The 17,305-nt window shown below is 38.3% G+C and overlaps 1 protein-coding gene across 3 annotated transcripts in view; it reads right to left on the reverse strand.

The window, feature by feature from the left end:
- LOC126968898 (histone deacetylase 7-like) overlaps positions 1 to 17,305 on the reverse strand; it is a 110,795-nt gene that overhangs the window by 82,216 nt on the left and 11,274 nt on the right. The window contains exon 1 of one of the 3 annotated variants that reach the window (XM_050814051.1): positions 4,369 to 4,597. The exons of the other annotated variants lie outside the window; for them this stretch is intronic. Coding sequence (XP_050670008.1) covers positions 4,369 to 4,402 — 34 coding nt within the window. The 5' untranslated portion in view covers positions 4,403 to 4,597. Of the gene's footprint in view, positions 1 to 4,368; positions 4,598 to 17,305 lie in introns of those variants that run through there. 3 annotated transcript variants of the gene reach the window in all.

Raw genomic sequence — 17,305 nt, forward strand, 5'->3', positions numbered from 1 at the left:
CTCTTCGCCACACCCGTTGCAATTTCAATCGCACGTACTGAGGTACTGGGGTCATTTTCAACTTCATTCAAAACTTCAGCGTCGTAGTTTCCTTGAGATCTCCCACCAGATGTACAGCACTGGGTAATCGTCCTTCCGAGTATGATGCGTGCACATTTTGGAAGACACGACAATCTGGGTGCCGCTCCACATTCGGGTACCTCTCCCGATACAGTCCAGCTGCCGCAGAGGCATTACAATGGCACTCACCGTAGATAAGATGTATATTTGCATATTCTTGCGGTGTGTACAAATGCGGCATGTTGTTCACACACAGTTTGCACAGCAGAAAGTCCAAAAAACAAAGCCAGAGTCGTCAAGTACGGATAGAGTATCAAGTCCAGGGTAACACAAGCCAAAGTCGATAATACGAAAGTGACACGATTACGAGAGACGCGCAGTAAACGAAGAAACGATGCGTACTAAATGTTATTGTTTAAATTTTATTATGAACGACTGATGAGTCGTTGTGAGTGAGACGGATAGTGACGTCTCGTTTTGACAAATACCATAACTACTATCCATTTCTTTTTATCACTTTTGTTCATTACAAATAATGGAGACTTCGAACTTTTCAAACAAAAGAATATCAGGTATTTTTTTTACTGAGGGATCCCTACGCATAGCGTACGAAATAGCAGTTTTATTGGCAAGAAAAGTGGCAAGTGTTGTACTATTTTGAAATCTAGACTAAATGGGCCATCTTTAAAAAAACTTGCCATAGGTAGTGTAGTACATTTTTTTTCCAACGTAGAGTGTCAAAGTTGACTGACATAAATTTTATGAACCATAACTCGTCAAAATTTAATTTATTTTACTTAGTTAACAATGATTATTACTTTCATTTGTGGTTACCATTAATAGCACTGTTATTTGAGATAACATTATTAAAAAAATCACTGTAAAATTGTGAAAATTGCGATCACAGTACCTAAAAATGCGACAAAGGGTGTCAAATTTTTAACATTTTCGAAAAATGTCTATCATCGCTTGACTAAGTGACATAGATTTTTTTTCTTATTTTTTTCATAACTGGTATACCTTGGCCTCTTGCCCGGTACCAGGTTATCGTTGAGTTTTGGGACACCCTGTATAGTCGTGATATTGTCCCATCCTGGGGCGCTATTTGATTTTAAGCTATTCAAAATTCTTTACACTTTCTTTGGATCAGTATCTAACAGTAGATACAAAAAAATTTGTTTGTGGAGACGAATTAGGTCGTACAATGGGAAGGTTGTGAGCTAAATCTTTACCAATGTTTTGCAAATTATCATAGTATTATTATAGTATCGACAGTATGTTAAATTTTAATTTGTGTTATGTGGGTGTCTCCTCAACATAAAGTGATCCAGGCAGTTCCGTTCTTTAGTAGGTAGGTAGGATACCATAAGTCGACAATAATATATATATAATAGGCGGTTTTATTTTAATGGAATGCTTCAGTTTCTTTGGGCCGAATATTGATGTTAATATCACCAGCTAATATTAGATTCTTTTATGATTGTGTAGCTTTTTTTATGAAAATAAGGGACGAGACGAGTAGGACGTTCAGCTGATGGTAATTGGTACGCCCTACCCATTACAATGCAGTGCCGCTCAGAATTCTTGAAAAATCCAAAAATTCTGAGCGGCACTACAATTGCGCACGTCACCTTGAGACATAAGGTGTAAAGTATCATTTGCCCAGTAATTACACTACCTACGGCGCCCTTCAGACTGAAACACAGTAATGTTCACACATTACAGCTTCACGGCAGAAATAGGCGCCGTTGTGGTACCCATAATCTAGCCGGCTTCCTGTGCAAAGGAGCCTCCCACTGGCTGAGTGAGTCAATGAAGCTATCAATGTTTTTATGTATGAGAGAGAACGGTACACACCTTATTATCCATACATTATTATCTAGATTTTAGAACATCAATCTGTAAACTAAATGCTTGAGGAAGCTCTATTTCCTAATTTTCTGTTTAAGTGATTTTTTACAGATAACTTGGCCCATATTTGAAAATACGACGCAGTTGCGCGGCGTTTGTTAATGACTTCACATGCAAGGACAAGTAAAAAAAGAAGGATTCCGTGTCACCTTACATAAGTGAGGCACCAAAACAAGCCGATAAACCTGTATATCATAGCCCCACGCATACACACACTTACACTAATACAAGCCGATCGGCCGCCATTATGAGATTTGCCATCGTCTGTGACAGATCAGTTTGCGTCGCAATAAAATATTTTAAAAATACAGTCGTCCATTGTGAAAAACTGTTAAAACAATACTATAAAAGTATTTGTCGATATATGATTATTTAAGGGAGAAGAAATTGTTTAACTAGTCCCCGGTAACAGCACACACACTAGCATAAAGGTGCTTCACTTGCTAATATCACGGCGCGGAGTCCTTCTTTTTTTACTAGTCCGTGATCACATCTAGTATTTTTGATCTCGGTAAGTAAGGTTTTTCGTTCGTACTTTTTTTTTATTTTGCCTATGGCTCTGTTATGACAAATGTAAAAATAATAATTTTAAGCTATAGTCCACAGTATTGCTTCCATGTTAGTGCCAGAGTTTGCATACATGCATGGGGTTGGTTGACGAATTTTGTTCGGGGTAAGTAGGCTAATTTGTCAATCAACCCCATTAAAACAAGTATAAAATTTTATACTTACTTTACAGAATTGTGTGGGTTAATGGTTAAGTAATGTAATCAATGTAAACTAACAAAAAATAATTCATGGTCACGATATTTTTTTTGTTTGCATTTTCAAAAATTGGTCACGTCCAAATCTTTAGAATAGAAGCTACAAAAGGGTTCACTTAATATCTTTTCGCAATGAGCGCTTTAAGGTTTTTTCCCTATTTTTCTACCACCACCACATGGTGGGGGTCACACGTGGGGCGCATACACTATTTATACCTGAAGCGCTTGAGTATTTCTTTGTGATAGTTTTTTACTTTGTTGTACACGCTCCCCTAGCAGTGACAGGTTACACATCATATAAACAATCCAATAGGTGCCCACGGCGTTTGAGTAAATAAAGACAACATAAGTATAATAGGTTAAACATAAAAGTGTCAATAGAAAATGTTGCTAGGTTAGCTAATTACGTAATAACTTAAGACAGAAGGACCTTACGTTGAGACTGAATAAATTGATCGACCTGGTATTCCATGGATCACAACTTTTTACGGGAGAAGAACATTTTTTTAATATAAGAGAGCAAGCGGCTCTCGGGATGGGAATGGTGCGGCAACCGCCCATGGACATCCGAAACAACAGGTGTCAAGAGATGCGTTGCCGGCATTTAAGGAGTAAGCTCTTTTTGTCCTTAAGTCGTATCGTAACGGGAAAACAGCAGCCAGTAATTGATTCCACAAAGTGGCTCTGTGTGGCACGAATTTCTTGCAAAACGCGGGTTGTGGTAATAATAATAAATTAAATTAAATACCAGACGTCAGCATGTTGCGGGTGGTGTTTTCCATTTTGACGTAAGTCTGGTGGTGGAATTCGGCCGCTGGAACCAACCTGAACAGATCCTCTGGGCACATAAATCACCGGATATCGGAATAAATATTTTACCGAGAAGATGCAAAGAGAACCCACATCTCTACGCAACGCTAAAGAGTCAAGGGGATGGCGTGATCGACGATGAGTTGAGCCGCTCTTCGTTGTATGCGGTCAAATGGAAGAAGCTGGTACTGGGGAGCACCCGCCCAGAGGTGAGAAGAGTACTCCAGGTGAGGCCGAATTTGCGCCTTATATAGTTGCAGGCGGTGGCTTATAGTGAAGTACTGTCTCGCCTTACTGAGTACACCAAGCTTTTTAGGGGCCAGTTTGACCTTCTCTTCCAAGTGATCACGGATCTGAACGTCGCTCGATATATCGACGCCAAGTATGCCAATACAGGCCAGACGGGGAGACGTTTTAGCGGTAAACGCACAAGCTGTGTCTTGGGGTTGAATTGGACCAAATTTTGTCGGCCTCATTCCGAGACTTTGCAAAGCATAGTCTCGATTTCAGACACAAGTTTATTCTGGTTCTCGTCGACGCTGATTTAGGATCAACTTATCTCAGGGTGGTGGTGACTGCATATCTGAAGCATTGCCATTGCAGAAACATGCAAATGTTTACAATTTAGATATTTGAATGGATTCAGTGACTTGAAATTGTATTACGATTAAAAGATATCGCGTGATTATTAAATCTAAATATAGTAACGTAAGATTAAGTCAAAATATATGAAAAATATTGCCGTCCATTGCCAGTGGTGGCCAGCCATCACCGTTTCACCAATGATTTCGGTAACACTTGAATAAACAAAAGCTATGTTTACCTTCAGCGGTAACAGGTGTTGGGTTGGCCGACATTCCTATCGGCTCTGCTACACTACTATCCAATAATATTAAGCATAAACTTGACACTTTCACTGACAATCGTGGTATTAGACATAGGTAGTCTTTATTTAATAAGTTTATTGATCTTTTTAAAAGTTTACTTTAAGTTAACCCATCTTACGTCATCCATTAAATAGTAGCATGATAATTATTTAAGTAACTAATAATAAACAAAACATGTCTGGATTGAAATGATTAGTTACGGTATGATGCGCTCACTACAGCGCCTGAGGTCCGACTGGCAGCTGGCTGTCGCGGCTCGCATAGCGTGTTCCTGGGGGGGTGGCGTTGGGGTACTGGGTGGTAGGTGGAGGGGTGGTAGCAGCGCAGCCTCTCGACAACAATTATGTAAGTACGAGGGTTGTTGCTATTTTTAGACTGGAGGCGCTTTAACTCCGTTTGTGTAAGTATATAAACAAGTGAACAGTTTATCTGCAGTGAGCTGTTATGTGCCGTGGTGCCAGTATTGTTTGTAATACCACAACTAGTATCTCCTTGGCGCAACACTCACAAGCGATGGTATGCATAAGTGTCTCACTGTGAAATAGTAAGGCAGGTTCCCAAATCCCACGGCACTCCATGCTAGTGAATCATTCAACAACCATATACAAATATATTATAGCAGGTGGTTCCGGATGGCTATCTGTCCTTCGACGTATGTGCTTTTGCACAATGTCAATTTAGTTTCGCAATTGTCCGGTTGGTGTTATTGGTTCTCCTACGGATTTCCTCATTTTTGATTCGATCTCGCAGGGAAACTCCAAGCACAGCCCCCTGACAGACCATAAAATTTCTCATAAGGCCCATAGTTACCGACCATGAATGCGTTCCGTATTTCAACACTGGCAACACACACTGGTAAAAAAACTTCGTCTTGAGTTACTGTGGTTTTTGGAACGAGAAGATTTTACGGAGCTTACGAAAGCAGCCCATCCGACTTGGATTTGACGATTGACCTCTTTCGCGAAATAGAATTCGCCCAACTAGCTTGTTTGTCCAAGGTAGATATTCTCGTCAACAGTTTCTCAACTCCTTGTTGTGAACCTGTATTGAGGCCATCGAGCATATATATGGCTTAAGTCTCAGCCATGGTTACGAAATTTTCTTCGAATCGAATGTGAGTGATGTATTTGCTGTTGATATTGATTCCCAGTCCGTTCCAGTCCAGAAACTTAAAGAAACATTAGAAGACACGCAGCTTCAAAAGCGAGCATATATAGATCAGCTTCGTATTAGGTCGTGGTCCAACGATCCCAACGGTGGATCCACGGAAACCAAGAAGCTGTTAATGAAGTGGTCAATAGAGGCACAAACAGTGAAGATGTGGGATCTTACATGATTGACTTTATCTCAAAGCATATGCTAGAGAGAAGTCGCTAATAGATCTCTCCATATGATCGGTGATATGTGAACAGATCCAGAGCGTTGAAATCGCCAATAATCCCAAACTCTGTGGTAACATGGAATCTACAGCCGTTTAGCTGTGGACAACAAGGCGGCCTGTCCCTGTGTTCCTACACTTGGACCTATACAGAATTATACAAATGATTTAAGTTTTCTTTAGTGTTAATTCCATTAATGGATTTCCGCAAAGTAACGCCTAATTCAATAAATTTTCTAAACAGAATAACTCAAAAATAGTGACAACCAATGTCCAGAGGTAGGGCCACCCAAGTTTTCGAATATTGATTATTTTATACAAATAATAGTATTTTATTAATATTAAAGGCATAAGAGGTGTATTACACTATATCTCTATTAAGTTATTTTATACTTATCAGTTTTTGAAGTCGGTTTTCTTAAAAGTAGTTTTTTTTATTATTTACTTTTTAGTGTCATTAATTAGGTAAACTATAAGATTCCGTTGCGTTTTATTTCCAAAGATTAATAGTATATATTTAGATATAATAGTATTTCTTTTTAACTAGCCATGGGTAAGCCTACGAAAGGTTCTGCGTGCCTTTAACAATAAAGATCACCCCTATTTCACGTTCTTGTGAGACACTGAAATATCGTGAATAACGTTTGTTAGCTATGAATGACAGGTAGCCTAAGACCGGCAAACGGGTTTATATCTTATATCTTTCAACGAGCAATTCTTGTATATATATAATCTGAATCTCGGAAACGACTCCAACGATTTTCATAAAATTAAGTATGCAGGGGATTTCGGGGGTGATAAATCGATCTAGCTAGGTTTCAATTAAAAAAAAATGGTTTTATCCATGTTTGAATGAGAAACAGCTACAATAACATTAGAATATAAAGGTAAATTTCGCCACTATATACAAGACTATTATAGCTCAGGACATTGGGTGATCCGGAAAGCAGAAGACCCTGGTTCAAATCCAGATGTCCTATTAGTTTTTTTTTTGTTCAAGTTTTGTACATTCTTAATAATCCGAGCAAGGCTCGGTCGTCCGGATATTAATTATTAAAAGGCATAAAAGGCATTTACTTTCTCAAAATTGATTCCTTTACAATTCTTGTTGATGTCAGTTCTAATATACTAGATTAATATCTACCGCTTCGGAAACAAATGGCGCTCTGAGAGAGAAGAAGCGGCGCAAGAAACACTCTTAGCATTCTTTTTTTTGCGCTCTTTTTAAGAAAAATATACAATATTGTAGTGTCATGGATATTGCTATAAAATAATCATAATCTAGTCCCAGGCTGTCCGATCACTTAGATATTCAGCAGTGTAGTGATAGGATTTACGACAGAGCCATTTTTTAATAAAACATTTAAATTTATATATAGATAATGTCTGAACAATGGCTGGGACTTTATTATAAAAGTGTATAAATTTACCCTTAATGCTATTATGTATCTTATGAAGCCTACTAGAATTAGTTACAAGTAATCCCTTATTTCTAGTGTTATAATAATGAAAATCACTATTAAGAGGAAAAAGGTGACGATTTTTTTGAACCTATATAAAATTTTCATAAATGTACTGACAATGAAGAGTCATAATATTTATTTGTTTAAATTTTTCTTTGAGAGTCTGTCTATAACAAAGCTAATATATAACACGAACAGCTTTCTTTTGCAGAGCAAACACTATAACAATGTCAGCAGCATGACCCTTTTGGGTATATTTATCAAATTAATTTGCAATTTCTATTTCCGAATATATTATGACGCGATTATTAATATTTAAACACATAGAGGTGTTACGGTAATTCGATCTACCAGTTTCATTGTTAATTACACTCCAAGTCGCTTTTACTTTATTATTACTGTTTTTAATTTTATCTGCAAAGAAACGTGTTTTCGCTTCATGAAAAACAAGAGCTTGGAGTATTTTTTTACATTTATTTTAAATTCTTCACTATTATTGTTTTGTTTGTCATAGTAATGGTCATACAAGCGTTTACGGCTAATGTGGATACCCATTGTTGCCCAATTATTAAAACAATGTTTGTTGTTTACTGTCACTGTTACTGGAATGAAAATCCTGTCAAATTCCTCACAGAAGGAAGTGAAGTCTAAGTTATAGTGACAATTAGCAGTTTCAATATATAACTAAATAAACTAAATGAAACCTCCTAAAAAATCAGTACACAAACTATAATAACATCATCCACGTTCACTTATATATTGTTCACGTTATATATGTTAACACAAATATTCATAAAATGAAAACTACTGGGGCAAACTGGGACCAAATGGCAAACATTCAGCATCAAACTAAAGAATAATCACGAAAATCGGATCATAAATCTCAGCGTAATCGGTGTAAGTACATACATAAAAAATATCAATCGAATTGAGAACCTCCTCCTTTACAAAGTCGGTTAAAAACCTGTATTTATATATATATATATATATATATATATATATATATATATACTAGCTGACCCAACAGACGTTGTCATGTACATAATAAATAAAATACTGTTTTTTATGAATCTTTCAATAGTATTTCATAACATCAAGAATTATTTCGTAAAATATGCTCCCTGTCGTTATAATAAAATTGTCTCACAGCAGAACTATCAAACCGTGCGTCAATAAATTCTCTCACAGAATATATGTCCATACAAAACAAATATTGGAAATAAAAACTATCCTATCTCTCAAGTTGGACTAAACTCCACTGCATGAACTAATCCCCATTTAAATCCGTTCATTAGTTTAGGAGTCCATCGCGGACAAACAACGTGTCACAATCACATCTTAAACAAGAAAAAAAAAAGGTTTTAAAGGAAAGGATCAGAGGCGCTCGATCGTATGTTGGTAGGTGGGGTGGGTTGGGTGCGTGGGTGTGTGTTGACAAACCGTGTTGTTGCTATTTCCAGACACAGCCACGCCCTCGCGCGGGTGGCGCCCGCCCGCCGAGACCTTGACCTTCCGTTTCCAAACAACCGCGGCCACAACAATAATGGCGATAGCTAGCAGTGATACACAAGTATTGCCAATAGATAATGTCTATTATGTCATTTGGCACTATAGAGGGAACATACATATCGTATTTACAAATACTAACTCATCTGATAAATTAAAAGTAAACAATTTACCTTTAAATATGGTCGAGGGAGGCGATGGCTGGTGCATACGTCATGCTCGTGAACGGGTGCTGCTTGTGGTGGCTGGATGATCCTGTCACCGGGTAAGCTGTTATATGTTTTTTTTATTTCTTAATTTTTTCTATATTTTTTTTAAGTTATTATATATTATAATAAAATGCTCGCAATATTCTTTATTTTATTTTATTTACGGTATGTGTGGATTGATGCATCTACTGTATTGTACTTTTACCTCCTTATTCATAATGCTCCGCTAACTTTAAACAGCCGCTAAGTAGTGTTTTTTCTCATTCTGACTTAGGTTAATAGAAGAAGACAGAGTGAGTATTAGCAATGCTTTACGTTAGCAAACTATTATAAATAAGGGGGTTATGTATGTACTCAATAACTATAACTATGTTTTTACTTATATTTACATATTTTTTTTACTCACTCGTGTAAGGCATTTAGTAATTGACGTGTGTGTATTTTGTTGCATCACTTTGCATAGATATATTGTAATTGTGTGTCCTTGCATTTAGTTAGAAGTGCGGACTTTATAGTTGATCTCGTGTAGACGTCGTTTCTCGTAAAGATTAAAGACTTATTTGATATATGTTGTTTTATTATTATATTCCATCTAATTAATAATAAAATTCGGACAAGTTAGAGATAGACTAGAGTCTAAAAGTCTGGTTTAATCCAGACGGGTGGTGACCTTAGTCCTAACAATAATTTTGAAATTTCAACTTAGGTTTAATAAGAAACCGCAATTTTGAAGGACGTATGTTTAAATATTTGTCGTATGTTTATTTATTAAATATACACCAAAAGACTTAATAAATTGACTCCACAATCACTTGAAACAGTAAAAGCAACAACAGCCTAGGTGTCGTTGGGATTTTCGTAAAAGTGACGTTTGATTATTTGCTAAATTCAAATATTCTGACATTTTCAACTAAGAGTACGGTCAGCTCCGATAATATCGAATAATGTTTCGTTCGTTCAATCATCGTTTCGACATCGAATACGATGTAACTAAGACTAGGATTCACACGACTAATGCCACGATATATCGAATATCGATTTTAGGCGTAGACCTCCAGTACGCGACGCGACACCAAACGGCTGTAAGCAGCCATGAGACAGCATCACCACTTCGGAACAGACTTCGCCCTCAAATTGGTGAGAAATATTGTTACACGCTCCTGGACAATGGCCTTTTCATTTCATGCAATATTCTGCATTTAAATCAAAGATTGTTCCAACATTTCCGGAGTATACTCTTTTGAAAAAAAAACGGGCACCTAGGTAAATAGCCTGTTTATTTTAGTTATATTTCTAAGAAGCTTTTATCATCATAATACTTTTAATAAATAAGCAAAAAGTAGCTTCTGTCAATTTAGTCATTACATTTCGAAGGAATTAATGATAAATGATACCAGATTCTAAACAGCTAGTTTTATATCACACACTCACACCCACCCTCACACACATACACACACACCCAGAAACACACACGTGTACACACACACATACACACACACCCAGAGTCACACACATATACAGAGTGCACTTTTTGACCTTTCGGTTCATATTGTTAACCTTAGGATGTAAATTGGTTGCCTACAGGACAGGCTACGCCTAGTGTAGGGACCAAATATAATGTAATATTATGTGATAAAGTGTCTGTATATAATAAATAAATAAAATATATCTGTTCATTAAATAGAGAGCAGACTAAGAACTTATCTTTTTTTTAACATAAAAATAAAGAGTAAAAGTTTATAATTGAATGTAGCACCCTCTTGCTAAAATGACATCTTGTACTCATCCGGGCATGCTATCGATGCTATTCTTAATTGTTTCTTGTGGAAAACGCTGCCACTGCGCAGTGCAAAACATAACTGAGCCTCCACCATAAGGGGTTCCCCTTGCCTTCGCAATACTCGCCGACGTTGGTCCTCACCATATAGTGATATTCTGGCTTCATCCGAGAATAATACTCAACCCCTCTTGACTCCACATGAGCGAAGCTAAGTCTAGCAACTCTGTGCTCACAGAGTAATTAAGGGCCACGGCAATTGTATACAATGACAGCGAGAAGCCTCCTCCTGACAGTCCATAAGCTAGTTTGCACACCTCTCACTTCCTCTAGTCTTTTTGAGGCCGACATAGAATATTTGCAATTTCTCAATGCCTGGTCTACCAGATAGCGGTCATCTCGAGCACCTGTGCATGGTTTTCTTCCAGACCCAGAACTTCTATTGACGGAACCAGTCTCTTGATATCGTTGCCAAGTAGAGCTATAATTTTGCTCGTAATTATTTATTAGTACTTTGGAGACCCATAAATGATCTTGGATGACAGAATAGCAAACATTTACATCTGATGATTTTTAGGGTTCCCTAGGGCATAATAGATCCTAGGATTTAAGTGCATTTTAATCGCCAAATCATAATAATAATAGGGTTCCGTAGACAAATGGCAAAAAACGGAACCCTTATAGATTCGTCATGTCTGTCTGTCAGTCCGTGAATGTCACAGCCACTTTTTTCAAAAAATTTAAGAACTATACTGTTGAAGCTTGGTAAGTAGATGTATTGTGTGAACCGCATTTACATTTTCACACAAAAATAGTTTTTCGAAATTTTGGAACGAAGTTCCTTATGGGACGATGCATGCGGTCTTCAAAAATGATATTAAGGTTTTTAATATTATTTTTTGTAAGCTAGTTTGCGCGAAAGACACTTCTCAAATGGTAAGATGTCCGCCCCCCCCCCGTAACTTCTAAAGGAAGAGAATGATAAAACTAAAAAAAATGTATGATGTACATTACCATGCAAACTTCCACCGCAACAACAGTTTTTTTCATCACGCGACTTGCGTTGCATTTTTTCTTTTTTGATGGCAGAAAGACTAATTTCGTTAGGTATATATTGTAGTTTAAAATTAATACAATATAATTATTCTGTTATTTGGTGCTTATTTAATGATGGGATGATGATTTATATTTTACAGCTGTAGAAATTAATTGAAGAATTTGATATGTGTGTGATGACAGCTTCTGACAAAAAAAAAGTATTTTTTGGTTGATCTGGAAATTTCAAAGCATAGATCAACAAGACAGGAAATCCAACCTGACTTTAATTTCCGACGGGATTTGGAATCGTATACACGTGGCCTGCTGAAGAGCAAAAACATGCGGGTACACCCGGTGGCACATCGATCAGTTCCGAGAGCTGACACGTGGATGGTGGTCAAGGACGAGGAGGGGCCGGGCAGGGGACGGGAAGAAGGGGGCGGCCCGAGGACGCGAGCGCGGGGCGGCCGCTATTTATAAGTAATCGATAGCGCCGCGGCCGCGCGACCGTGGCCTTGCCCGCATCGACCGCCGGCAAGACGAGCCTCCGGGTGCCGGGAGCCGACCCGGCTACCACACCAGTGAGAGGCTCCTTTGCACAGGGTGCCTATTTCTGCCATGAAGCAGTTATGTGTAAGCATCGCTGTGTTTCTGTCTGAAGGGCGCCGTAGCTAGTGAAATTACTGGGCAAACGAGACTTAACATGTTATGTCTCAAGGTGACGAGCGGAATTGTAGTGACGCTTAGAATGTTTGGGTTTTTCAAGAATCCTGAGCGGCATTGCATTGTAATGGGTTTGGCGTATCAATTACCATCAGCTGAACGTCTTGCTCGTCTTGTCCCTTATTTTCATTAAACAAAATGATCACCGCCGCTCACACTTCTGACAGACAGACACAAGAGAAATGCCAGGAGCGCTACTAGCCTCTTAGGTAGATGTACGCATTTTTCGAAGTTACCTGTAGTGTTTACGTAACTACTTACGTAATCCGTATCCAATATCTATTTAAATATTAACGGTTTTATTACAAAAAAAAATATTTAAACATGGCTCCAACACGTGTTTTTTTTAAACAGTTTCTAACTACGACGTGTAAAGATTGACGACACAATCAAAAATTGAAACACAATCGAAAACAACAGAAAGACACGGAAATGTAATAGAACTTTTTTAAAACAAGTGCAAGTTTAACTTTTTTGTAATAACACCGTAATTATTTATTGTTCAATAATATATGCATGTGTATAATATACGTAATATTATAATTTAATCTGTGGTTTCAAGCCAGCCAGTTTTAAGCCAGGCCACTCCGCGTGTTGGTATCGAAATCGTAAGTTTGTGCGGCGGCCTCTGCACAGTAGGCCAGCCAGTAGGGACTCACAAGCGAGCAGAGACGCACGCGCGAGCTTTACCACCACCTACGTCACCGACCGATATTTATAAAATAGAGAAACATAAATAAAGCAAAGCATATTAAAAGTCATTGCGATCAAAATTTATTTTTTTAATATTTTAAAAGTGCTGAAACAATCTAATTTTAAATGATTATTGTTATAATTAAATTACCATTCACGATGTATGTTTGACTATATGTCATGGTCTTCTAACGCATCCATTACTATCTGCTAACTAATGTAGGTTTGACAGCGAAAGACTTGATTTAAAATTACGAATACATACCTATTTATATTATAGAAAAAACTGAGCTATTTTTATAAGATGGCCTCATACTAGGTAAGTTACAGTTTTAGGTCAAGAAGTCAACCCTAATGTCGTCAGAAGAGGTACGCGATAGTAAGAGAGGCCACATAGGTGCATAAAAATGTACTTCGAATTATTATTATTATTGTATGAACGCAAGAGTCCCTATTTCTTTAATTGATTTTGCAGAGTGAGACTTCCGTACTTGAACTATTATGTATTCTTTGCTTAAGCTCAGAATAAATTCAGCTGTCAAATGAGTATAAAAACGAAATCAAAGATTATGTATGCTAAGTTTACATTTAGCTAAGTTATACGTAAGTAAAGTGTGAGTACGCTCTATAGATCTCAGCCTGAGTGTGAACACGGCGAGCCGATATACATAATTACATTAAGCATTACTAATTCTCACTCTGTCTTCTTCTATTGACCTAGTCAGAATGAGAAAAAACACTCCTTAATGGCCGTTTTAAGTTAGCGGACCATTATGAATAAGGGGGTTAGTCTCGCCACAAATACACACAACAATTAAATATTGTTCATTGAGTTTTCTCACTTTGGTGCCAATACTTTGTACAATATTTTGCGATATTAAAATGGAGTGGGGTGATAAAGAGAACCGAATTGCTGTGATTGCATTACACAAAGTAGGTATGTAGCCAAATGCAATTTTAAAGACCCTGCATACGCTTAGTATTAGTAAAATGTTTGTGATAACTGGCCTCAACTTTAAAGGACTGTATTGCAATGGAGACCACTTCGAATAAGCTTTTTATAATTTAAATTGTTTTATATTTATGTATTAAACTAACATACTTTAAAAGTAGTAAATATTATTTGCAATACAAAATTTTATTTTTTATTTGTTTCAGTATTTATGGCAAGACCAGGTACATATTGCTGACAGTGACAGGTGGACAGGATCAAGATGACTATCAAAGGCGCTGTCTCCATGACGTCGACACACTGCTGCTGCAACCGCTTACGAGTTAGGGCGTCACTCTGCGAAATTTCTGTTCGAATATTATATAGTAACAAAAATGTATGAACGATGCGGGACTCAAACCCGCGACCTCTCGGGTTCCGTCCGAGCGCTCTTCCAACTGTTCGAGTGACCAATGGTTCGTAAATCTTGGTATGTCTTGTTCAACTCTCAGGTTGTGGCTTCATGACTACAGGATCTCCCTTACAGTTGATAACCTGCTCAACCCCAATAATTGCATATTAGGAAATTGAATTTAGATGTCGCTCATGTGTCAAATGTTCATAAATTTTCGTAACAATTTTAATTTTATTAATCCCAGAAGTGAATATGATTAAACAAGTGTAAAAACACCAAAAACTGGTCAGATTACACAAAAGCCTTGATGGAATACAATAAAGAAATAAGGAGGGCCCGTGGAGCATCATGGAGGAAGCTATGTGAGGACGTCATGAGTACGACTCAAGGTGAAATACTTCATAAAATGCTCCCAAAAACACGCCCGAACCAACTGGGACTTCTGAAAAGACCAGATGGGACCTTCATATCCGATGAGAAGGAAACCTTGGAACTTCTAGTCTCAACCCATTTCCCTGGAGCGCTCAATCCTGAGGTTGAAGAACTTAAGGCGAGTACACCATATAGAAATCGTACTCGGCAGGACTGGTGTATGTCCGCTAAAGTAATAAAACCAGCACAGGTGAAATGGGCGATTAAATCGTTCCAACCCTATTAAGCAAGTGGGGAGGATGGCATTCTTCCTGCTTTGCTGCAGAAAGGAATTGACATTCTTCTTCCACATTTACTCAGGATCTACAGGGCGAGTTTTGCAAAAGGACTACTAGATTCCAAAGACCTTCCGACCAATCAGCCTTACCTCATCCTTATTGAAAGATATGGAGAAGGTGTTAGACAAGTACATCAGAGATAAGGTTCTACCTAATAACCCCATCCACCGTACTCATTATGCCTATTGTAGAGATAAATCTACTGAAACCGCCCTATTACAACACGTAGACAGGGTTGAAAGGGCACTTGAGGACAAACAAATTGCGATTTGCGCCTTCCTAAACATTTAAGGATCATTTGATAAAAAAACCCATAAAGGCCTTTGTTAAGGCTTTAGCGGATAAAATGGCCGACTCTACCACGGTCAAATGGGTTGAGTCGATGCTCTCGAGTACGATTGTTAGATTTAGACGACATGGAGTCTCTCTTGATGTAATGACCACAAAAGGATGTCCACAAGGAGGCGTCATTTCGTCTCTACTATGGACCCTCGTCATTGATGGGCTTCTATATAAGATGGATGAACTTCGTATCGACACTTAAGGTTATGCTGATGACTTAGTGATAATCATTCGAGGCGACAGCCCATGTGCCATCTCGTACCTTATACAGAAGCGCTTAATATAATATCCAAATGGTGCCAAGACAATGAACTGGCGGTTAATGCTGACAAAACTGTCCTGATGCCTTTTACAAGGAACCGGAAGTTGGAAGGCCTCATATTCTGCGACTGAATAATAAATCTATACCGTTTTCCGACAAGGTAAAATATCTGGGACTTACTTTAGACCAGAAACTTACATGGAATAGTCAAGTGGACAGTATTGTGCAAAAGGCAAAATTTGCCTTAAGTAGTTGTTGTCGTCATGTCGACCAAAAATAGGCCTAAAGCCCAACATTGCCAAATTAGGAAGCCTTCAAAGAAATGCATGCGCGATAGCAACAGGAGCCATAGTCCATGCCGGGAGCAACTCTAAATGCACTTCTGAACCTGCCACCCCTAAACCTATATCTACAAAAATAGGCGAGGGCCAGCATGCATAGAGTATGCATGCATACCCATATGCGGACGAGCTGGCTCTTAAACTCGCTACGGCTATTCGAGCAATCTTTACTGAGAAGTCCTGTATTAGACATGACATTGACTTCATCAGCAACTTTAGTATTGGATTCTCTACAAGAGAGGACTGGTTAAACAATCGAATTACTTGGAGAACAGGAAGCCTTAAATAGCATACCGATGAATCCAAGTCGGGATCTGACGTTGGCTGTGGAATCGTCGGAGAGTGCCCCAAATTTGGCAAATCTGTCAACTTGGGAAATCTTGCCTCCGTTTTCCAGTCGGAGGTATACGCCATAATAGAATGTGCTACGATCCCAAATAAAGGCTACGTCGGTCAGTGTATTTATATCCACACAGATAGTCAGGCGGCTCTGTCCGCTATAGACTCCAACAGAACAGACTCAAGGCTTGTAGACAACTGCCGGACAATACTGAATACTCTGTGATCATAACACAGAGTTACACTTCGATGAGTTCCAAGACATGCAGGGATCGAAGGCAATGAATACGCCGACGAACTTGAAAGAATGGTCAATTTGGCCCTGAACCCTTCTGTGATATCCCAAGGAGTCTTGTTAAATCAACCCTTGATACATCATGTTCACAAGAGTGCATTAAACTCTGGAGCAACACTCTGGGTTTAACCCATTCCAAAACCCTAATCCAAGCCTTCAACAAAAAGGCTGCGAATGAGGCACTAGGGCTAAGTGGAGAAAACTTACGCATATTAACCAGGACATTAACGGGGCACTGCAGATTAAACAAACACCTCTCAATCTTAGGTCTCAGAGATTGCAGAGCGTGCAGATTCTGTAATAGTGCAGATAAAACCCCGCTACACATTCTCTCTGAATGTGGTCCTTTAATGCGTTAACGTAGCATCTCTTTTGGAAGTCCAATTTTTCAACCACTTGATATACGTCAGCTCACTGCAAAAGACATAATAAGATTGATGAAAAGAATCAA

This window comes from Leptidea sinapis, chromosome 17 (assembly GCF_905404315.1).
Source record: "Leptidea sinapis chromosome 17, ilLepSina1.1, whole genome shotgun sequence".
Classification (NCBI taxonomy): domain Eukaryota; kingdom Metazoa; phylum Arthropoda; class Insecta; order Lepidoptera; family Pieridae; genus Leptidea; species Leptidea sinapis.